The sequence below is a fragment of the Bufo bufo genome, chromosome 2, assembly GCF_905171765.1.
Source record: "Bufo bufo chromosome 2, aBufBuf1.1, whole genome shotgun sequence".
In the NCBI taxonomy this organism is placed as follows: Eukaryota; Metazoa; Chordata; class Amphibia; order Anura; family Bufonidae; genus Bufo; species Bufo bufo.
The window spans coordinates 164,615,825-164,640,847 of NC_053390.1; the positions used below are offsets into that span (position 1 = coordinate 164,615,825).

Here is a 25,023-nt window from a genome sequence, read left to right on the forward strand (position 1 = left end):
TGTCTATAAATCTGGCCGGTCTGTGCAAACTATATAGAAACCTGTCTGCACTGTAGGCTGATTTTAATTAGTATAGCTATATAGCTGTAGCCTACTCTCCCTGTATGTATTGGAGGCCATTTGGCACCAGGTAAGGTGGAATACAGAGTGGGCTCAGCATGCTAGTGGAACCTGCATTCCTTGAACAAAATGGAGGCCGGCACCAAAGAGTTATTATATAGTGTGGGTTCAGCATGCATCCCCAGAATATAATGGAGGCCATTATGGCACCATAAGAGGCATAATATAATGTGGGCTCGGCATGCATGTGGAGCCTGCATTCCCTGAATGTAATGGAGGCCAGTATGGCACCAGTTAATGTGGTATTTAGTGTTAGGTTCCCGTCTTACTGAGATCGCCTTGATCATTTTGTACAAAATGATTTGCCAAGCATCTCAAATTTATTAGCGTAGCATTTGCACCAGAATACTTTCTATTATTTTGGCATTACTGTACTTTATTTGGTTTGCAGAGCGCTGTTGCATTGTATAGTTTTTTGCCCATATAGAAACAAGGGGATTGTGGAGCAGAGCAGGCCCCAAAAGCTGGACTAAAGCCTCTTATAGCAAAAATAGAGTAGCACTCCATACTGTATTCAGAATAAATCCAATGGTATAATCACCCAGTGAGCAGCATTCTTGTGCACTCTGTCCAAACACTGCAGACATAACCTACTGCTGAGAAATCTGGTAATAACAAGTCATCTCTTCATACATTTCCAGGAGTAAATAACCGAGGAATCGCACAATACCGAGTTACTTCATGACGAATACCGGTATTTCCTAAATGACATATGTCAGGAGAGCTACAGTTACTCACTAATAAAGTATCTGCATTTGCATACGGCTCACAATTATTAATAATTGTACAGTTTGAGGCAATCCAGACTGTTACCACACGTTGTGGCTGAAACACAGCCGATGTGCTTTCTTTAATCCTCTAAGGTTTTTTTTTATAAATGAGGCTAAAATTGGCATGAAACTTTGCACAAATAAAGGTGCAATCGGAGTAATAAAAGTGGGCCATTGTGTTTTACATGCCAAAAACTGTGTATTCTAGGAAACATGCAAGCATTTATAACTACTCCATTTTGTATCTCTTTTATACAAGGTGAAGACATAATTATTGCCATAATTACTATTCAGAGCTTCTGCTAAAAAGCAAAACCAAACATAACTCAATTATATCATTATCATGTATAAAACAATACAAAGTTTCACACTAGTGCTTAGTATCCAAAAGACTGTTCTGGCAGGAAACAGTCTGTCAGATGTCACTGCATTCCAGCATTGCCGGTAGCTTAAAGAAGTTTTCTGGGATTTTGATACTGATGACCTATTCTCTGGTGGGGGTCCGACACCCAGGACCCCCACTGGACAGCGGTTTTGAGAAGGCACCAGCACTCCTGCGCCACGGCACAGCACCGTACAACTGTAGAGCGGCTGTGCTTGGTATAGCAGCTCAGCCCCATTCGCTTTTATGCACCTTCTTTGCACCTGAAATTGCTCAGGTTAGGCTGAGTTCAAATCACCTTTTAGCTTTCCATTTTTCTGATCAGAAAAACAGAATAATTAAAGAAAAAAAAAAATCGATCTGTTATTTTTATCATCAGTTATGATCAGTTTGAGTCACTTCCCGCAGTACTTTTTCTCCCATCAAAAATAACTGATCTCTCACAGAAGTGACACAAACTGATGTTCAAAAAGAGATGGATCCGTTATTTTTAGTGCAGACTGATGATCAAAATAACAATTTTTCTGTTTTTCTGACGAATCAGAAGAACGAAAAGCTAAATAGTGATGTAAACTCACCTTTAAAAAGTTACATTATTTGTGCCACGTTTCATGCCACTTTTAGCCTCATTTATCAAAGTCAGAGGATTAAAAAAAGCACAACTTAGTAAGACTAGTTTCACACAAGCATTACTAATCTCCGGCAGGGGAACAGTCATCCGGAGATGTCTGGATCTGGCACTGCCAGGAGCTACCGGACACCTTTCATTATGATGGGGAACTGCGGCAATGTGGCCGCAACCAAGCAAACATGCCGAGAAGCACAGGACAGATACCGCTGCACACAGTTGCTTGGTTGCAGCCAGATCGCGGTGAGATTCCATTATAGTGAATGGGGCTGGACAGCAATGCGCTTGCTTCCGGCAATGCTGGAATGCAGAGAAATCCGGAAGGCTGTTCCTTGCTGGAACAGCCTGCCGGAACTCCTAACAACAGTCTGAAACAGGCACAAGACACATGTATAACTGGTCATAAAAGGTGTAAAGAGGTATTCAATCAAAAAATGCCAAATTTACCAGATTTATTAAGATGTGGAAATTTTTTTGACAAATTAGGAGCAATTTTCACCAATTACCCTGTCTTCAACCATGGCCACATGGCACAGCCAGGAGAAGCGTTAACAGTGCGGCTTGAACTGCATGGCCAAGCAAGCCACGGCCGTATTTAATGAACTCATAAGAAACAGACTGTTCACTGTTAATGGCCCACTGTTGATCCCTAAATAAACAATCTGGTTATAATGAGTTCATTGAATACCTCCATAGTTTGCATGGTTGCGTGGCTCAAGCCATGTTGCAATCACACCATGTGGTGTACTCTCAGTTGCCACAAAATATGCAATTATTAAAAGGGTTGTCCCACATAAAATATTCTACAGTTTTTAAACCAGTACCTTTATCTGAATACTTTTATAATGGCATGTAATTAAAAATTTCGTGTAGCCACTTACTCAACAAAATGTATCTGTATAGTGCCACCTGCTGTTTTTTCTTTTTCTAACTTCAGTGTCCACCTCACTGAGGTGGACGCACATGCTCACTTCCATTCTTCAACTGCACCCAGCAATGGGAGCAATATATGGCTCCAGCTTTGGATCCATGTGAGGTACAGGGCTGGTCCTAGCTTTGTTAGAGATTGCTGTGTGCTATATGGTGTTTTTTTTACATTAATCATGGGATAACCCCTTTAATGGGCCTTATGCAAATGCCTTGTTAATGAGTAATAATTGAGTGACAACTCTCCTGAGAGTGTTTAAAAAATACCATTATTCCCCATAAAGTAATAACCTTTTCTTAGAACTCTGTGCTTCGCATTCTTCTGTTACTACTCCTGGAAAAGTATGAATAGATTACTAGTTTCAGGTTGAATTATCTGTAGGCTTTTGCTTTTTAGTAGAAGCTCTGAATTGTAATTACCGCGTCATATTTAATGCGATAGATACACAATAACTGCCTGATAAGATAAGAAAAGATGAAGACCTAGCAGAAATACATTTTGGGCCTAGCGTCACCCCAGAGGGAGAGGACAACCAACAGGCAAGTATCACATTGGTACTCGTATATAAACCTTTATGCAATCTTGTTGCTGTATGTTATACTGATAGCATGCAGCACTTTAGTGAACCCCTTTTTGTACCTTAACGGGGTTGTCTGAGATTTTGATACTGATGGCCTATCCTTAGCTGATCTACTGTTTAGAGAGGCTGCCGCACTTGTGCGAGAGCTGCGCCCTCCACACTGTTTAACTGCACGCCGTCTAACTTATAGCAGTGGTGCAGTGTTACTACAACTGCTCGTTCCGTTCGCTTAGATGGGGCGAGCAGTTGTAATTACCCTGCACCACTGCTACAAGTTAGGCGGCGTGCAGTTAAATATTGAAGAGGTCACGGCGCTCACATGAGCACAGTGGCCTCTTTAAACAGCTGATCAGCTGGGAGATGGACCCTCGCCGATCTGATACTGATGACCTATCTTGAGGATATAGCACTGCACAACCCCTTTAACTGCCCGAATGAATAGCCACATGAACAATCGGAACACTTGTGGAGCCATTCGTTTACATGGGAAGATGAACTGCCAACAAAAGTTCATTTTTATGCTAACATAAAAGATCCAATTAGCTGACCAACAAGCTTCTCTGTTGGCTAATTGATGAGAATTTTATGCAGATAAGTAATCCAGAAACAAAGGGGGGAATTTATCATTCCCCCACGCCAGTTTTCTGGCAGAAAAAAGTTTTGCGCAAGTAACGTTTCTCCTCCAACCTCTCCATCTTCCCAAAAAGGGGGAGCACAGAGAGGGTGGCGGCAGTGGGCTTGGCACATTCATTTGCTTTTACGCCAGTTTCCTGCCAAAAAAGACGACTGAAACCTACTGTATGCCAGACAGGCGCTGGTGTAGACTTCACATTAGGCGCACGGACTGAAGGAGATGTGCCTCGTCATAAATTAGGCGCATATACCAGCAGCGCAGGGGAGGATCTACAATAAATCTCCCTCAAAGTTCCTTTGGCCATTAATGACCCTGTAATAAGGGCTCATTCGGACGAGCAATTTTCACATCTGTGTACTGTCCGAGTGTAAAACGGAGATCACAGAACTGAACACTTACTGATTAAAGTCAAGGAGCTAATTCACGTGTCCGATCTTCTTCATGGACAATCATTCTGTTCATACAAAATTGCAGCATGCACTTTTTTAGCTTGATTTTCACACTAGACTCACCCATTAAAGTCAATGGGTCCAAGAAAAAATGGATATGAAACAGACGCCATCCATGTGTGGCCTGTTTGCGCAAATGATTGCAATTAAACACTGGGTGGCCAATCTTCCACTTTTTTGACAGATGTGAAACACAGATGACATACTGATGCCATGCAGATGGAAAAAACTAAATGAAAACACTCAGGGACAAAACCGATTAAAGACAGATGGTTGATGGTTTTTAGCAGACAGAACATGGCCGATTTTTTAATCGCTGATCTTATTGAGCCTGTGAAAAAGCCCTTTAGTTTCTCGATTACATTGTTACTTTGGTTGACTCATGTCCATCAAGTTGGACTTACAGGTGAAAAATTAGAATATCGTGCAAAGTTCATTTATTTCAGTTATGCAACTTAAAAGGTGAAACTAACATATGACATAGACTCATTACATGCAAAGCGAGATATTTCAAGCCTTTATTTGTTATAATTTGGATGATTATGGCTTACAGCTTATGAAACCCCAAAGTCACAATTTTGAGGTTCCCTTTTCTCAGGGGGTATGGATTAATTAGCTGACTAGAATGTGACACTTTGAGTCTGGAATATTGAACTTTTTCACAAAATTCTAATTTTAAGCTGCATTAATGTAATTCCTTTTCATTTGCATTACTGAAATAAATGGACTTTTGCACGATATTCTAATTTTTCGAGTTTCACCTGAATGTTGCTCCAGGAAATCAGGAATGGAATGTGTTACCCATCCTATTTAAATCAGTCCTCAAAAGGGTGTCACTCGAGAGATATTCTGTTGCCAGATATATAATTATCCATCCCCTTATGTAAAGCAAGAAGGTATCAGTCTTGTGTAAGAAGACTGGCATCTGAATACCTAAAAATGATGTTGTTATCTTTAATAGATCCAGATACCGCAATCTTTCAACTGCAGCATTCAGCGATTATAGAGATGGGCAGTCACTGACAGTGATACATCAGCTTTTATATTCTGCATTGTATATATCCATGTTTACAAAGCAGTGAAGGTAATAACCAATGTAAACAAGCAAATATCATAAATCTATTGATATCCTCATGGTGAGCATGCAAAACATCTTTCATGTTATTTGCAATTAATTCATACTTACGTAGACAGGATGAAGGTCAACTCCATACATTTCAAGGGATTTGGCAACTGACAAATAATTTGATTCCGCTACAGCAGGTACCTGACCCCTAAAAAAAAAAAAAAAAAAAGAGAAAAAATAACAGTTAACAAAATGGCTTTGTTCACATAATTATGGGCAAGTTCATAAAAAAAAAATAGCAACTTAAAAGTATATGTTTGCATTGAGCAGCACCAGGTCTAGGATTAGGGGTGCACAGGGTGCATCACATCACTGCTGAAGTAGGTGCCAGTGGTCTAGGTGGCTACTTAAATTTTCACAACAGTATCAGAATTGCCGATTGGCAAAGGGTTGCCTTCTCCGATGAGTCATGTATTCTGCTTCATCAAGGGGATGAACATTAGCATGTCAGGAGAGAAACATCAGAGAACAAACACCCTGCACCCATTGCTGGAAGATTACAAGCTGGTGGTGGCAGCGTTATGGTCTGAGGAATGTTTTCGTGGCATTCTGTGGGTCCACTCATCCATGTGGAAGGCACTCTCACCCCACTGAGGTATGAATCCATCCTTGCACATCATTGACAACCATACATGCTGATTGTCTTACCAGGGGTGGATAGGATCTTCCAGCAAGACAATACAACATGTCAAAACGCTAGAAATGTCCGATGATGGTTGGAAGAGCATGACCATGACTTCCAAGTTCTACACTGGCCCCCTAATTTCCATGACTTGAACCTAACTGAACATCTGTGGGACCAGTTTGATCATTGTGTTCGCTCTAGGCATCCTCCACCAAGGACCCTCCAGCAGGCGTGGGATGCACGGTAGTCAGCATGGTTCCAGATACCTGTGACAACCTACCAGGACCTTACTGAGTCACTCCCAGCCCATCTAGATGCTGTCAGTGCTGCACACGGCGGCTACTCTGGTAATTAACTGGTGGTCATAATAATATCACACAACTGCGTATATCAAATACAGAAATAAATAACCAATATTAGGACTAACTGAACAGTCGGAAATTCAAGAGATGGGAAACTATGGTGAGTAAATCCTCCAAAGATCTACTGCTGTGCCAAAATATAATGTGCAACCTTGCTTGAATTATGACCACAGTTGACATATCAGGAATTTTTACAAATGACTGAAATTTCACTGCAGTTGATTGGAATGATGTATTAACCCTTAGGCACAAAGTACATTTGTAGATATATCTGACATTTACATAAGTAGGACCCGGTCACAGTAAGTACACGGCTTATCTTGCTCATCAGAGTTTTCACAATAAACTCAATTAGTGAAGGGAGAGGAGAAGCAATCAAGAAAATCAGGCAAGCAATTATTGGCAACAGAGAAATATATAAATAAATTACAGGGGCGCACTTAGAGGGAGTTTATGTTTGCCCAGAAACCCCTCCTAATCGGTCCTAGAAAAATTTCTTCTATACGGGAGCCTCCCCTCTACACTCCAATGTAGAAATGCCACATTAGACAGGAGTAGGGAGGCGCCTGTTCAGCTGTCACTAGGAAGCTCGAGGGGGACAGAACCCCACTAAATGTATGACGACCACCCAATTCTCCCCCAATGGCTAATGTTGGGGGAGTTAATGACTGAGCATACTGGATTTCAACTGACCAATCTTTTTGTTCTATTTTTGTACAATGTTATATAAGTTATATCGTTTTACAATATTTGTACTTTTTGTACTAATAACTTGTGGCTTTCAAGATCTCTGCTGTTGTCACTGAAAAGCAACTTTCATTCTTTACTCCAGTCCGTGGTCATGTGATGGACGACAGCTGCATGGCTCATTGCAAGAAATATAGAAAATATGCCGGAAAATGGGATTACTTCATTTTTCATAAAATTACATTTATTTGCTGGCACAGTAATACTCCTGACCAACTGATTCTTTTTTTTGTTAACTTCTTCACCCTTTTCCTGACCTACAAATTGTCATTACTAGGACGAAGGAAAAGCACATTTTCAGACCATACAGCAAAAAAAAAGGGGCACCTTCGGGCTCTATGCCATTAAACCTAGGAACAAAAATGCCAGTTTTCCATGTACTTTATTAATAAGTCTTTATTTTTACCTCTGAAAACCTTTCCACCTATAAATCAACACACAGCCCTACTAACAAATGTTTGTGTAGCATGCTAATGCTCGACAATATCCTTTGTGTAGGAGAAAGTCTGATCCGGCTTAAAAAATACACTCTCTAAAAGCGTTAACAGTATACTTTGTTTTCCATGAGAAGTTGGACTGTGAAAGGTCAGTGAAAGTGAGCCATTAGTATGCTAGCCATGAGGCATTCCTGCATTGCCAGAGGTCCTGCAAATCACATTTGAGCATTTAATCCGAAAAACAGATGAAAGTGAAAAAACTGAGCTACAATTAAGATAATAGTTCATACCAAATCTTACCTACTAAACATCATAATATATTTTATGAATGGTTTTATTCTATATGTTTATTGCATATCTTTTACAACCCTAATTCCAAAAAAGTTGGGACACTGTGTTAAATGTAAATAAAAACAGAATGCAATGATTTGCAAATCTCATAGACCCATATTTTATTCATATTAGATCATAGAACACACATCAGATGTTGAAATTAAGACTTTTTACCATTTTATGAAAAAAATTAACTCAGGCAGCAAAGCATCTCAAAAAATTGGGATGGGGCAACAAAAGGCTCGAAAAGTAAGTGGTACTCATAAAAAATAGCTGGAGGAGCAATTTGCTACTAAGTCACATGACTGGGTAAAAAAAAGAACATGTTAGAGAAGCAGAGTCTCGCAAAAGCATAGATCGGTAGAGGTTCACGAATCTGCGAGAAACTGTCTAAAAATTGAGGAACAATTTTAGAAAAACGTTCCTCAAGATTGCTAAAACTTTGAATATCACACCATCTACAGTACATAATTATCAAAAGATTCAGATAATCAAGAGAAATCTATGTGCACAAGGGACAAGGCCAATCGTCAATATTAGAGCCAGTGATCAATGGCCCTCAGGAGGCATTGCATTAGAAAACAGACATGATTCTGTACTGGAAAACACTGCATGGGCTCAGGAACAAAAATCATTGTCTGAACACAGTTCGCTGTGCTATCCACAAATACAAGTTAAAGCTGTATTATTCAAAGAAGAAGTCACAATGTCAACACAATCCAGAAACACTGCCGTCTTCTCTGGGCCAAAGCTCACTTAAAGCGGAGTCAGAATGGAAAACTGTTTGTGGTCAGATGAATCAAAATTTGAAATTCTCTTTGGAAACCATGGATGCTGTGTCCTGCAGACACAAGAGGAGAGGGACCATTCAGCTTGATATCAGTGCACAGTTCAAAAGCTTAGATCTCTAATGCTATGGGATTGCATCAGTGTCCATGACATGGGCAGCTTACACATTTGGCACTATCAATGCTGAACAGTATATAAAAGGTTTTAGAACATATGATCCCTTCCAGACATCTCTCTCAGGAAAGGCGTTGGATATTTCAGTAAGACAAAGCTAAGGCTACTTTCACACTAGCGCTTTGGCTTTCCGTTTGTGATATCCGTTTAGGGCTCTCACAAGCGATCCAGAACGGATCAGTTTGCATTTTAATGCATTCTAAATGGAAAAGGATCCGCTCAGAATGCATCAGTTTGCATCCGTTCAGTCTCCATTCCACTTCGGAGACGGACACCAAAATGCTGCTTGGATCCGTTCTGAACGGATGCAGACGGTTGTAGTATCTGAACGGATCCGCACAAAACGCGAGTGTGAAAGTAGCCTAAACCACATACTACATCCATCACAACTGCAAGGCTTCGCAGAAGAGGAGTCCGGATGCTGAACTGGACAGCCTGCCGCCCAGACCTTTCACCAATAGAAAACATTTGGAGCATCATGAAATGAAAAATCCAGCAAAGACGACCCAGGACTGTTGAGCAGCTAGAATTCTACACCAGACAAAAATGGGACAACATTCCTCTCCCAAAGCTCCAGAAATTGGTCTCCAGTAGGGCTGCAGCTATCGACTATTTTTGTAAATCGAGTATCCTACAGATTAATCCAACAATTAATCGAGTACTCTAATAACAAAAAACTAATTACAAGAACATTTTCTTTTATAAAAACTCATCAGCCCCCCTGTGCCATCAGCTCCCCCCCAGTGCCATCTGCTGCCCCCTCAATGCCATCAGTTGCCCCCCCCCAGTGCCATCAGATTCTCCCCCAGTGCCACCATCTCCCCCTCCTAGCCATGTCCCCAGCGCCAGTGAAATAAAATACTTACCTCTCCTGTAGGGGAGCCGCTCCACAGCTCGTCCATCTTCTCCGCACGCTGCACTGGGACCTGACGTCACACAGCGGCAGGTCATAGTGCGCACTTACGTGCGCTATGTCCTGGCGATGTGTCAGGAGGACAGTGCAGCGCGGAGCAAGCCAGCGGGGGACCACGGAGCGTGAGTAATATCAGGCTCTTCACTCACGCTCTGTGGTCAGATGACACAAACTAATCCTCGATGCAAAAAATTTGCATTGAGGATTGATTTTTTTGTGTCGAGTTACTCGATTCAAATAGAGTAATCTTTTCAGCTCTAGTCTCCTCATTTCCCAGACATTTACAGACTATTGTTAAAAGAGCATGCTACACAGTGGTAGACATGGCACTGCCCTAACTTTTTGAGATGTGTTGCTGTCATTAATTTCAAAATTATTTTTAATTTTTTCATGAAATGGTAAAAGGTCTCACTTTCAACATCTGACATGTGTTCTCAGATCTATTGTGAATAAAATATGGGTCTATGAGATTTGCAAATCATTGCATTCTGTTTACATTTATTTATATTTTATCAGTGTCCCAACTTTTTTGGAATTGGGGCTGTATATAAAAAGTGTGTTAGTCCCTAGCAATATAGACCGAATCCACTAGAGAGAGCTAAGCCTCCCGGCATTACCACATCAAGAAGGGTATCACACGGTATTAGAATTTCAGGATGTGACCCCTGAGGAATCTTACACATGTAATTTGTACAGGTCACACAGGGCATACAAGATATTCTCACTCAGATTTTAGAGTCTGATGTCCTATGTTTTGAAATTTGGCTGAAAAAGTATACCTCCTGTTTTGTATGGAAAACAAAGCTCGGCTTACCATCATGATATTTTCTTCAATAAAAGTACTTAACAAGTTTTGCTGTCTTCCAAGGATACTGCAGCGCAGATAGAAGAATACTGTGCCACAGAGTTACCATATGGTGACACAGAGGGTGTCTACAGGTTCATATTTTAGATGTGTTTTCCCACCAAGTGATGGCCCAAACCCCAACAGTCCTGAGAACGAAGGAGCTTCTGGTCAGTGCTAAGTGCTGCAAAACATCTCCGTTAGCTGGAATGAGGCTGTATTGCAGTTTTCTGAATAGCGGATTGACAGGAGCATGGCTGTGCAGGAGAAAATCTGACAGAACTTCAGGTAAGGACTCTCTTGAACTGGTGGTCGCGCATCACTGCACTTTCAGATATATGGCCTGATTAGCGAATAGCTATTACTAATCATCATCTGATCTCCCACAATGAGAAAACATATTACAACTCATCCATTACAAGATATCTAAAGTAGCTACAAAGTTGCTTAAAGGGGTATTTGGTAGTTAGATATTATCCTGTATACACTGGATAGGTGACAAGTAACGGATCGGTAGGGATCTAACGGCTGAGACCTGAGGTCTTGTACTCCTGTCCTAATGAAATGGCAGGTCAAGCATGTTCCCTGCTACTCTATTCTCTATGGGATTGCTGGAGATAGCTATGTGCAGCACCCGCCTATATCCGGCAGTCTCGCACTCATTCACTGGGGAGGTCAGTGTCGTTTACATGCATCCACCATTACATATAGTGCACCAGATCAGCTTCTCAAAGGGCACTACACAAAAGCCCAAAATGTTGCAGATTTATCAATAAAATCTGAAATAATTGTATCCAGGCAACTCTGTACTGTCCATTTACTGTGGAAATAGGGATACTCTAATGCTATGGCAGAAAGGGTTAATTGGGACATGTACCAAACACAGATCATTTAGATTGACAGTGCCGTTGTCTCCCTATAAACATTTACATGGGGAAATCCTCTGGGACTAGCATGCATACAATCATTTACCCTCAGATCCTCACCCCATGTAAAAGGGTCTTAAAGGGGTTTTCGGAGACTTATTAACTGATGACCTATCCCCAGGATCAGTGGGGGTCCGACACCCAGAACACCCCCCTCCCGATTAGCTGCTTGAGAAGGCCTCAGCACTCCTGTGAGCGCCACGGCCTTCTTGCAGCTTAGCCAGGCTATTAACATCACGTTCATCGGTCACATGGCCTAGACGTAGCTCTGTCCCATTGAAGTGAATGAGGCTTAGCTGTGATACCAAACACAGCCGCTATACAATGTACGGTGCTGTGCTTGGCAAGTTGCTAGAAAACCACAGCTGGCCCAAACAGCTGATCTGTGGGGGTCTCAGGTGTCGGATCCCCACAGAACAGATACTGATGACCTATCCAAGAGGTAGGTCATCAGTTAAAAAGTCTCGAAAAACCCCTTTAAGCTACTACCAGACACCTCTCACGTGTTAAGGAGCAATAAAACTTCACTGCTGACCATTTACAAAGACCTTATCAATACAAGTGACTACTTCAGTAAGATACACAAGTAATGTAGTCATATGTACAGGGAGTGCAGAATTATTAGGCAAGTTGTATTTTTGAGGATTAATTTTATTATTGAACAACAACCATGTTCTCAATGAACCCAAAAAACTCATTAATATCAAAGCTGAATATTTTTGGAAGTAGTTCTTAGTTTGTTTTTAGTTTTAGCTATTTTAGGGGGATATCTGTGTGTGCAGGTGACTATTACTGTGCATAATTATTAGGCAACTTAACAAAAAACAAATATATACCCATTTCAATTATTTATTTTTACCAGTGAAACCAATATAACATCTCAACATTCACAAATATACATTTCTGACATTCAAAAACAAAACAAAAACAAATCAGTGACCAATATAGCCACCTTTCTTTGCAAGGACACTCAAAAGCCTGCCATCCATGGATTCTGTCAGTGTTTTGATCTGTTCACCATCAACATTGCATGCAGCAGCAACCACAGCCTCCCAGACACTGTTCAGAGAGGTGTACTGTTTTCCCTCCTTGTAAATCTCACATTTGATGATGGACCACAGGTTCTCAATGGGGTTCAGATCAGGTGAACAAGGAGGCCATGTCATTAGATTTTCTTCTTTTATACCCTTTCTTGCCAGCCACGCTGTGGAGTACTTGGACACGTGTGATGGAGCATTGTCCTGCATGAAAATCATGTTTTTCTTGAAGGATGCAGACTTCTTCCTGTACCACTGCTTGAAGAAGGTGTCTTCCAGAAACTGGCAGTAGGACTGGGAGTTGAGCTTGACTCCATCCTCAACCCGAAAAGGCCCCACAAGCTCAGCTTTGATGATACCAGCCCAAACCAGTACTCCACCTCCACCTTGCTGGCGTATGAGTCGGACTGGAGCTCTCTGCCCTTTACCAATCCAGCCACGGGCCCATCCATCTGGCCCATCAAGACTCACTCTCATTTCATCAGTCCATAAAACCTTAGAAAAATCAGTCTTGAGATATTTCTTGGCCCAGTCTTGACGTTTCAGCTTGTGTGTCTTGTTCAGTGGTGGTCGTCTTTCAGCCTTTCTTACCTTGGCCATGTCTCTGAGTATTGCACACCTTGTGCTTTTGGGCACTCCAGTGATGTTGCAGCTCTGAAATATGGCCAAACTGGTGGCAAGTGGCATCTTGGCAGCTGCACGCTTGACTTTTCTCAGTTCATGGGCAGTTATTTTGCGCCTTGGTTTTTCCACACGCTTCTTGCGACCCGGTTGACTATTTTGAATGAAACGCTTGATTGTTCGATGATCACGCTTCAGAAGCTTTGCAATTTTAAGAGTGCTGCATCCCTCTGCAAGATATCTCACTATTTTTGACATTTCTGAGCCTGTCAAGTCCTTCTTTTGACCCATTTTGCCAAAGGAAAGGAAGTTGCCTAATAATTATGCACACCTGATATAGGGTGTTGATGTCATTAGACCACACCCCTTCTCATTACAGAGATGCACATCACCTAATATGCTTAATTGGTAGTAGGCTTTCGAGCCTATACAGCTTGGAGTAAGACAACATGCATAAAGAGGATGATGTGGTCAAAATACTAATTTGCCTAATAATTCTGTACAGGGTGTAATGTTCAAGATGCAATTATATCCTCTGCTGGGTAAATCACAAATAGAAAAAAGAATTCAACATCCCCCACGGTCTAAAATGTGTATATTCCCCCATATTTTGGGGGGGTACTGTCTCTCCTTGGGGAGAGAACACCTCAATCTGTGTGAGGAGACTTATAGGCCATACATGCTCCTCTGGAATTCTGGGAAGATTAAAGCGCTCTCTCCCCAAGGAGAGATAGTCCCCCCAAAACCCTGACTTAGGCCTCTCAGCCAGTTAAGCCAGTACTCTCTGCTCTGCACTGATGAGGGACAATCACCCCGAAACAGCTGTCTGCAGATGAGGTGCTGGCTTACTTAATATCCGAGTCATGTCTCAAGGCCTGTTTAAAGGGTCAAACATTGATTTATAGGATAGCTGCCTTACATCGGGTGGCATTAGAGGCAGAGCTTGTTAAGAGCTCATTTGCATCCCTTTATTACCCCATATAAAATACTTCTTACTTTCAAGATACCCCATTTATTCTTTCTGCATTCATTCCTGTTTGTCTGACAGTGCTGGTTTTGCCATAAAGATGCAAAAAATAAAAGTTCTATTCCAAGTTGTGATAACGTTATGAAGAAAGAATGAAACTTCACAAACCCTCTCGGGCACAAAATGCAATAACACAGACTGGTTTTATATGGTAAGAAAAGAAAGTGGTAACAAACTCCATAAAAATAAGCACAGCAAAAAAATAAATAAAAAAAGTATAAAAAACGAAAAGTAAATGTCTGGCGTTCACTGCAGTGATATGCTCTCCTCCAAGGTGAACACACATCAAAGAAAGAGGTGAAGTCGAGGTGAGCAGATAGCTACAGGCAGTAATGGATATTGTGTCAGTCTTCCAGGTCTCCCTGTGTAGACTCCTAACAATGATGGTGATTAGTCAGCACCACGGTAGCGCTCAGCCAGCCATACCAGCAAAGTACGAGCAGCCGTGCATCCGAATGTTAAGTCGAAATGAGTTACGTACACAAGTTACTAGTACAAGGGGAAACCTGATGGACGCAGGATAAAGATAGTTGTATAAAACATACTAAAAGGGAGAAATATTGTTCAGCTATTTGCATTGATAGAGAGTTGCCCGTCGCAGTAAGTGATGGCTCAAAGCTAGGATATGTATTGACTAAAAGGGAGAAATGGGACCCCCACAAATCCTAGGACAAGGGTGCCAAAATAACATGTAACACAGTCAACCCTTCAGATTTTTCTAGCAAGTTCTACAACTCTTACTAATATACTTGAATGGGGCCATCTGCTCAGTCCTGGGTTAGGAGCAACGGTGTATCACTAAAGCCAAGCAATTGCCATCACGTACTATGATGGGCAATTTATTATTTACATCACATGCGTGCAAAATAAATATCAAGCACGCTGCATACACAGATCCATATGAAAACAAATCAATATTTTATCATTCCTTTATTATTCCTGCTAGAATTTATGAATGACTTGTTATTAGCCTTCAGTAAGGGTACAGAGGGGAGGAAACCAGTTTGGGGGGGGGGGGGGGTACCTGCACAGGCCGAAAATGGCAGCACTGATTGGATAGAGTCAGACTGTGCAGGTACACCCCCCCCCCAACTGGTTACCTCCCCTCTGTACCCTTACTGAAGGCTAATAGCAATTCATTTATAACTTCTATTAGAAATAATACAGGGATGGCACAATATAGAGCCATAAGAATAGATGCTCCAGAATTATTACATGGGGAATGCATGTGGCTATTAAAAGAGGCATGTCAGGAGTGGCGTTGGGTCCTCTTTAATTCCAACTATTGGTTGGCTTAGCTTGAGACAGAATTTTACGCCAGAATTATGTCATATTTTTTGTGCAAAATAGCACATCTTAGGCTGCCCCTTTCCGCAAAGTGACCCATTTCTGTTTAGAAACTCTCCCTTTTAAAGCTAGGCAGAGATAATCTCTCTAAACCTAGATGCGCCAAAATTGTACCATACTGTCCCACTTGTGGGCCATAAGTCCCAAACCCTGGTTTGTGACTTTTTAAACGTCATTTACACAAATATTTTTTGCTCAGATGGCATTTTTACATCACCCTCTCCACTTTCCCAAAAGAGGGCATTGCAAATGCTTGGTGTAGGGCAGAAAGATTTATCATCATTTACCATTTATACTAGTGATAATCATTCAAATGTTCTCAAGTATATCTATATTATTTAGTACTACTGTTTCTGACCAGCTCTAAAAGTGATTTCTGCAGGTCCTGAAATTTTTTTAGAAATACCCCCCTTCCCCATAATGCTCTACTGACCATAAGAGTCACAACGGCTGTGACAAGTGGCACAGAATTGTACTAAATTCCAACCCAAAACAAATGGTGTCTCCATTACATCTACCAAGTTTGGGGGCAGTCACCTTTACTCCCAATAAAACTTTGTCAACACATTAGCACGTTTTATACACATTCTTGTCAAAGCCAATAAATCCAAAAAGTCAACTTGTGAGATCTGTTCCAAGGGCTACATTCAGGTCCGGGTGCCAAGGTTACAAGGAAGTCATCACTTGTCAAGAAGGAGAAACCTCCTGGAAGACTATGACTCAACAAAGAAGGCATATATAACAACTTACTGGACACTAGTAATAGAAATGACACACAATGGCATGCTTACATTAGTGTCTTATGTATACGTTCAATGGCTTCTTCTAGCTCCTCCTTCTGGTCAGGCACAAAGCGATATTCTGACACGTAACCAGCAAGGTTCTTGTATGGATCGTAGTCACCGAGCTCAGCTGCAAAAGGGAGAAGGAGTCGTTCATTTATAAAGATTATACAAAAAAATTATTTTGTTTCTTTTAGAGATAAACCAATTTTATATAACCAAAGATTATATAAGGCATCAAATGACATGATGTGTTATCTTAAGTTTGGGTGGAATTTACATTTTTAAATTTGAATCCTGGAACTCCAATGTGGAAAAAGGCATACACAGAATAGCATGCAGAGCCACGAGCTCATTGAGCAGGTGAAAATACATTCTAGTTAGCCATAATCAAAGGAGTTATGCACTAATGTTACAATATGTCAGAGGCATGTACCCCCTAATAACTGCGCTGCATCTGACGCCAGCGCAACACAGACTCAAATCGGCATATAAAAGTACTGACTCCCCCTGTGTGAACAAACCCTCCCTGCTCCCCTGTACTGTACATGCTGTGGCTGCTTTCACAATATATTATAAAGTTGGGACATTTGATGTGCTGACAGTTTGTAACATATGAACATGAGAATAGAGCAACTTCAGGGTGGAATCACACGTGCAGTATTCAATTACATTTCAGGTGCACTCTATGAAGCACTAGAAAACATTGTGCCCAGTTGACAGACTTTGATGCATCATTGGACTGAGAGAAACAGGATGGTCATTTTGATGAACTTCCCGCCATCTAGGCCATTCTGACCTATCTGTTAGGGCTCATGCACACGACCAATGTCTGTTCTTGTCCGAATAGGACATGTTCTATTTTTTTTTGCGGAACGGACATGCGGACATACAGAAACGGAACGCACACAGAGTCATTTCTGTTTTTTTTGCAGACCCATTGAAATGAATGGTTCCGCATACGGACCTGTAAAAAAACGGATATACAGAAAAAAAAAATGTTCGTGTGCATCCTTAGGAGGTGTTGAGAGCAGTGTTACGTGAGGGCACACACACACAGTTAACAGGCTCTTTACAGCCCACCGGTAGAGAGGATCGTTTGATCCCACAATTTTGTGGTCTACCATCCAGACACCATCATTACAGATCCCTTTTTCCAGCCAGACCATTTCCAGCACTTAAAGAAACTTAGCGTCACAGTGTCCAGCCATTGACGGCCAGCCACCATCTCCTCCTTTTGCAGTGATGTCATGAATGAGAAACCTGGACTGCAACGAACTGAACAAACTGGAACTGTATGATCTTTAGAGACAAATCCAGGTTCTGTTGGTATCCGACAACAGTCAAGCTCAAGCATAGAGGCCTTGTGGTGAGGAGCAACACTCTGCCCCAACTGCTGGTGTGATAATCTGGGGAGCCATCGCATATGACAGTTGGTCTCCCATAGTAGTAATATGAGGGACACTAACAGCTCAGCGAAATGTACAAGACATTCCACGGCCACGTGTTCCTCTCATGGCACAACTTCCAACAGGCATTTTTCAGCAGGATAATGCACATACACAGCAAGGGTTTCCCAGGAAGGTCTCTGCCAGATTGCAAAACCTCCTTGGCTTGCCCAGTCACCAGATTTATAACCAATCGAGCATTTATGGGACCAGCTGGGACACCAGCTTCAGCATCCTACAAGTGTGCAGGATCTACAGGCCTAGCTGCAACATCTGTGGGCAAATGTGGCACAGGATACCATACAGAACCTGTATGCCTCCATGCCCAACCGTATCTCATCTTGTATCCAGGCTAGAGGTGGCACACCAAGGTTCTAGAGCATTCTGTCATTTTGCTCTAATATTGTAATCACTTACATATATCATCATAACATTCACAAAATATAACGTTTCATTCGATTCCAACTCCTTCTTGATGCGTTATTTTTATCAATAAGTGTACATTATTATTCCATGTAACGTTCCTGTAGCCTACCAATAGGCCACAGAAGGAAGTCTCAAGTCAACGGGAGCTTTTCCTCTGGGAAATCAGCCCTAAAACCTATTTCTAGGAAATGTTAGCGCAAAGCACTCTTTAATGAATTTGTAAATGTTAGCTTGCTGAGGACATACAATAGCTAAGCTTATCATTACTTTCTGGGAGGACATTAATAAGAAATATATATTAATAGTAGAAGGCGATGTGTGTATTTTTATATCTTTAGACTAGACTGGCTCCATCGTGGCATTGACATTTCAGCATATGTTTGGTAGGAAAGGACTTGACGGTTGTTCATGTGTGATAAAAACTCAACTTCAAAGTTCTATTTATTGTAAGAAAATCTTTTTTCAATTGACAGGAGTTAACGGTAGAAAATTATTACACTGGAGCCTCTTCAGCAACGGAGAAAAAGAGAAACTTCCCAGAGAGCTGAATCTTCTCCTGAAAGTGCTTTCTTCTCACAAGAAAGCCAAATGAGCTTTTCTGAGGAAAGGGCACAAAAAATAATGATAAACAGGAAAAGTATTTAATCCTTCCATGCTCAAAATAGCTGATTATTTGTGTGTGTGCTAGATTTTTCTATATACACTTCTTGGATCTAGGCTCTTTCATCCCAACTGTGTTTTCAGCTCCTTCAGCCTACAGAAATCTGACATTGTTTGTTATCTGATATCTGTAGGACGGTGCTAACCTCATTGGCATTCCTCACATTCAGTTTCCTTCATCCATCTGGCAACACTATAATGGCGCAAGAACGGATTAGACAGGGTATTATAAACTAACAGCTACCTAAAAAGTAGGACAGAAGAAAGGCCCCATCACCAGTAACATCTGCAAAGAATCAAGTGGAATTCATCATTTTCCTAAATGTATCGACAGAATGTAAGTGTGAAAGCGTCCAATAATCCATTAACAAGTAGCCCAAATCAGAGCTGAAAATACTCAAAAACTTCAAACATCAAATAAAACAGAGCAGTAACTCTTCTAAAGAAGAATATAGAGGATTCTGTTGGGTAAACTGATCTCTATTCTATTTTATTGTCTGATTTTCTTTTCTTTACATGATTATACTCCTCCTGAGGAAGCGATTAAATGCGAAACGTGTGTCGAGGAGCGCCATCACCCTTTTATTGCCTCTCTTCCAATCGGTATGTTGCCATCTATGTTGTATCTGTAGTTAGTATACATGTTTGTTACTTTTTTGCTTACTCTACGCATTGGTCACTTTTTGGCACACCAGTACATTTACATGCACTTCATACAGACCCGACCGCCATACCCTGTACCCGGGATTTGCTATTATCATCTTCATAGGTCGCCACATTGTTGCATTTTGTTACAGTTGAAGAGCTTTTATCTGAGGTGATGTGCCACTGTGTTCTTTTCCCCACTTATTCACAATCATGTACTGTGAATATCATTTTTTAATATTTGTTATTAATAAACATTATATTTTAGGATTCATTGTTGGTGTGTTATGCACTCTTTTCTGTGGTTGATCTATGATTATAGGGGAAGCCATCTTACCTGCTCTTCTCCGTTAACAGCATTCAGAGATCTACCTTACAGCAGCCACATGGACCTTAGAAACACGTTGACCTGAGAAGTTCATTGACTTCTATGACAGAGATTTGTGGTCATGCTCTGTTGTCCTGCAACTAAGGCTATGTTCACAAGGCAGATTTTCACACGGAGAAATCAGACGTGTATTTACCCCAGAATCTGCAGCAGATATCTGAAGCTGACCCTTGGATGTCTGCTGCAGATATGCCGTTAGACATCCTACAGATTTGATGAGGCTAATCAGCAAGTGGCTTCCTGCCGTGGTTTCCCCATGGAATGCGCCTCTGTAAGTGACATATTGCTATATTTTTCAATGACGTACATTTCAAATCTGTGCATGGAAAAATCAACACAACATGAACTATGACACGGGTTCCTCTGAAATCAATGTATGGCTAAATACACAAGAATTTCAGCATAGCATACGCATTCATTTCAACCTTGCATTTATTTTGTCAGGAATTTACTGCAGAGTTTATGTGCCTCAGATTTTCCTGTGCACAAATTTGAAATTTGTATTCAGGGAAAAAATTTACTTCGTGTGACTATACCCCTTAGAGAACACCAAGTCATGAATGTTAACATTAAAGGAGGTTAGAAAGGCCTCCAATTCGTAAGATGGTCATTTGAGATGTTTTGCGTCTTATAAGAAAATTCTCTAAAGTTCCTTCTCCGTGTGGAAATAACAGCGGATATTGTGACCTGCTTCAAAGCCAGGGTTTTCCTTATGGAGGCAGCACACGCAGCTGCTATAGGGTCCATGGTGAAACGACGGCACGGCACAAAGCTGCTTTCACTTCCAGTCATGTGAATTTCGCACAGCCAAAACTAGGGGGAGCTCACTGCACAGAGATTTATACAGCGCCTATTGAGTGTTATTGTAGCTGTATAGGTTCCCATACCAATGACCTCCCCCTAGTGGTGGCTGCAAGCAGCCAGAGCTTTATAATTTATTTTATTTATTATGGCAGTTAGTATTATAGAATAAATGCACTGAGAAATATAATGTATGAGATGAGCACTATACTTTTTCTGATGCACAACTGTATTAACAATATCTGTCACTAAAATGGTGGTAATATATAACATTGTAGCTTGTTTCTTTTCTAGTTTTCAAAAACAGCTGCTGCCAGATGCTTAAAGTCAATATAAAATGCACTAAAACAATGTTTTTTAAACTTTATTTTTTCAGCCAGTGGCTTTTCCCCACGACACAGTATGCTCTAGGAGTTACCAAAAATGCCACAAAAAAACTATGCATTAAAAAAGTCTTAAAAGTGACAGAAAACAATCTCCGGTCCAACAATGCCCAATTAACAGACATTAATTATGCACTTAAATTTGTGTATGCCCCTGAATTTGTGTATCAGATTCAAAAGGGGTATAAATAAATGCAAATGCTTTTTTGCCCATAGCAACGAATCAGATTCCACCTTTCATTTTCCAAAGGAGCTCTGAGAATTAAATGGTGGAATCTGGTTGGTTGCTATAGGAAACTTGTTCCATGACGCCGCCCCCCCCCAAAAAAAAATAAAAAAAATAGAACATGTCATATTCTTGTCCATTTTGCAGACAAGAATAGGCATTTCTGTTATTGGCGAACCCATTCCATTCCGCAAATTGCAGAACGCACATAGGCGGCATCCGTGATTTGCGGATCCGCAATTTGCAGACTGCAAAAAACGGAGCGGACATGTGAATGAGCCCTATGCAACATTTTATTGCCTGAGGGTATAAATTCCTTGAGGAGTGTAATTTACAGAATGGGATTACGTTTAGTTGGTTTCTACTGTAGGGGTACCTCAGTGTCTCTTCAAACCACTTAAAAACCCTTGAAGCAAAATCTGTCTTCCAAACACCATATTGCACTCCTTCCTTTCTGAGCTTTGTCGTGTGCCCACACAGCACTTTACAAAAACATCCTGTTTCACTTGCAAACTTCAGAATCAAGGTAATAAACATTGATGTTTGTTTTGCTGTTAACCCTTGCTGTGTCACAGGAAAAATGGATTAAAATCTGAAAAAAATGTGAACTTTCACCTCCATTTTCCTTTAATGCTAGTGGAACACCTAAAGGGTTAGCAAAGTTAGTAAAATCAGTTTCTATTATATAAGCCTCACAATGACTTCACAACTGAGTTTTGGAAATGTTCTAAAAAATTAAATGTCATTCATAAAATGATGCCAACATAGACATATGGTGAATGTTAATTAATAACTATTTTATGAGGTGTCACTATCCGTTTTAAAAGTAATGAAATATATATTTCGAAAATTGGAAATTTTTCAAAATTTTCCATAAATTTGGGAATTTTGTAATAAATTAAAGTAAAGTAAAACATATTGACTCAAGTTTACTACTAAATGTGAAGTACAATGTGTCACGAGAAAACAATCTCAGAATGGTTTGGATAAGTAAACACATTTCAAAATTAATACCACATAAAGTCAGACACATCAGATTTGCAAAAAAAAAACAGCCTGATCCTTAAGGTGAAAACTGGCTCGGGCTTGAAGAGCTTACCAAGCACAAACATAAAAAAATATGAAAATATAAACTTTTAAGACCAGGCAGATTTATTTAAGAGTCTGCAGTTATAAAAAGAATACATTTGCTATTAACCTGTTCCGTTCCAACAAATTTCCCGTCCAGACTTTGCTTGCCATACATGGACTAAATGCACTGGAGGGTCCAGACAGGTATCTTTTTCTTAATGACTTGGTCTGTAAATTTTGTCATTGTGGACAGTAACACCATACGTTAAAATGCCACTACCTCTGCCTTGCCCTGGACTGACCTAGGTTGGGCTTCTGTTGATGGGAAGTATATATCTGCTGTTCAGCGCAAATTACCTTCCAAATATTGTAACAACTGTATCCAACAGCACCCAAAGAAATCTAACATGGTGGACCACCTTTACTCATATCTGCATTCAGTCAGTATGTGTCATGTTCACTCGTGTCACAAAAAGGTTCTGGCGGTCAGCAGAAAAAGGTCTAAATCAGACGTTTTGGCCATGTAAAATATCTTGGCCATAATCAGCTTTACCTCCGCCACTTTATATGGCCAATCTGGCAATCAGATGAGAATTAGCTGATTTATAATGAAACAATAGACCCATAACTGCTTGCAGCAGTTGCCGGATTACTTCCGTTACAATGAACAACATGTACAGGCAAAATTTATGAAGCCAAATAATTAGCAATAGGTGCAGTTCGAATGCATTTTGAATGGAAAAGGATCCGCTCAAAATGCATCAGTTTGGTCTCCATTCCGCTTTGGAGACGGACACCAAAACGCTGCTTGCAGCCTTTTGGTGTCCGCCTGATGAAACTGAGCCAAACGTTTTTACTGACACAATCTGGCACAAAAGAAAACTGATCCGTCCTCCATTGACTTTCAATGGTGTTCAAGACGGATCCCACTTGGCTATGGTAAAGATAATACAAATGGATCTGTTCAGAACGGATGCAGACGGTTGTATTATCTGAACGGATCCGTCCATGACTGATACGCACAAAACGCGAGTGTGAAAGTAGCCTAAAAGATTGAGGGAATGTATAAAACTGGAAGAGGTGGGCAGTTCAGCTTATATTCTCATTCTTGAAATTCCTTCCCTCCCTTCCTATTAATTTCAACTAATTTCTTTACAAATGTAATTACATTGAGCAGAGGCAGTAAAATGGTAACGGTACCCAGCAGCCCAATTTATTTTCATACTTACATTGTATGGCATAGGCCCCAAGCTGAGCGGCAATGTTAAAAGGACAAGGCAACCGACCTTGTAAAACATCCTGTTTCACTTGCAAAAAGAACTGATACCTAAAATAGCATAGAACAGAAATTTATAGAAGATCTTTGTTTTTCGACTAAAATATCTGAATAAGAAAAATAACACATGCATATAAATAACAATAATATATATATCACAGTTACGACCAGTTTCGGGTACTATATGATTATTATGTGTGGTGTCAACTGGGATTTCACTGGCAAAACTTATTCATTCTTTTACACGTGATGGCCTATCCTCAGGAGAGGTCATCACTATCTGATTGGTGGGGGTTCAACACCCTGCACCACCGCCAATCAGCTGTTCTGCAGTAGCTCCTGCACCAGAACTACCCAGCTCCTTTCACTGAATGAAGCTGGTTACTACAAGCAAAGAAGCGAAAGTTAGCAGCGCTGCAGTTACCAACTCTGTCCGCTATACAACGGATTGAGTTGCGTTCTTCAAGTCCCAGAGCTACTTTGAAAGAGTTGATCGGTGGGGTGCGTGGTGTCGGATCCGTAGATCAGATAATGATGGCCTCTTCAGAGGATAGGCCATCAACATAATCCCAGACAACCCCTTTACGGAAATAGTTTTATTTTGTGCAGTGAGTTTACCTGAGATTTTTCCGTAGTGGGAAGTCTGTGTGTACTTACTATACAGTTTTTAGGTTGTTTTCTTTCTCTAACCGAAATCATGGATCCAAATCAGAAGAAAATATAAAAGTAAAGATTGATACTTCTTTTTTGTATCCAATACTCTGTCTAAAATAAAATGTGTAAATACACACCAAATCTGTACCTCTTTACCTGGAATCTCCATTAGAGGCTTATAAAGGTACAAGAACAAATCACTGTCTTCACTTCACACAAAACCATAGTTAATAGGACAGAAGCTCTTTTGTGAGTGCCATTTAAGTACACAGCCATGATCAGTTTCAGATCTAGCATAATAACATTTTTAGAGGATCCAGAATGACTAAGGTCTATTATACGTCATCAGCGGCCAAGCACCTGTAAATTCAAATAGACAGAAACGAATGGACTGAAATGGTACGGTTTTTATAGTACAGAAGCCATCTGCACCCAAGTGTCATTGATGTTGTGTTCCTTTGAAG

The 25,023-nt window shown here is 40.7% G+C and overlaps 1 protein-coding gene across 2 annotated transcripts in view; it reads right to left on the minus strand.

The window, feature by feature from the left end:
* The window catches only part of EPB41L4A (erythrocyte membrane protein band 4.1 like 4A), a 286,001-nt gene that overhangs the window by 115,700 nt on the left and 145,278 nt on the right, over window positions 1–25,023 (minus strand). For both annotated transcript variants that reach the window (XM_040421621.1, XM_040421620.1), the window contains 3 exons: window positions 23,859–23,956; window positions 16,591–16,711; window positions 5,678–5,765 (listed from right to left, as the gene is read on the minus strand). In XM_040421621.1, coding sequence (XP_040277555.1) covers window positions 5,678–5,765; window positions 16,591–16,711; window positions 23,859–23,956 — 307 coding nt within the window. The remainder of the gene's footprint in view (window positions 1–5,677; window positions 5,766–16,590; window positions 16,712–23,858; window positions 23,957–25,023) is intronic.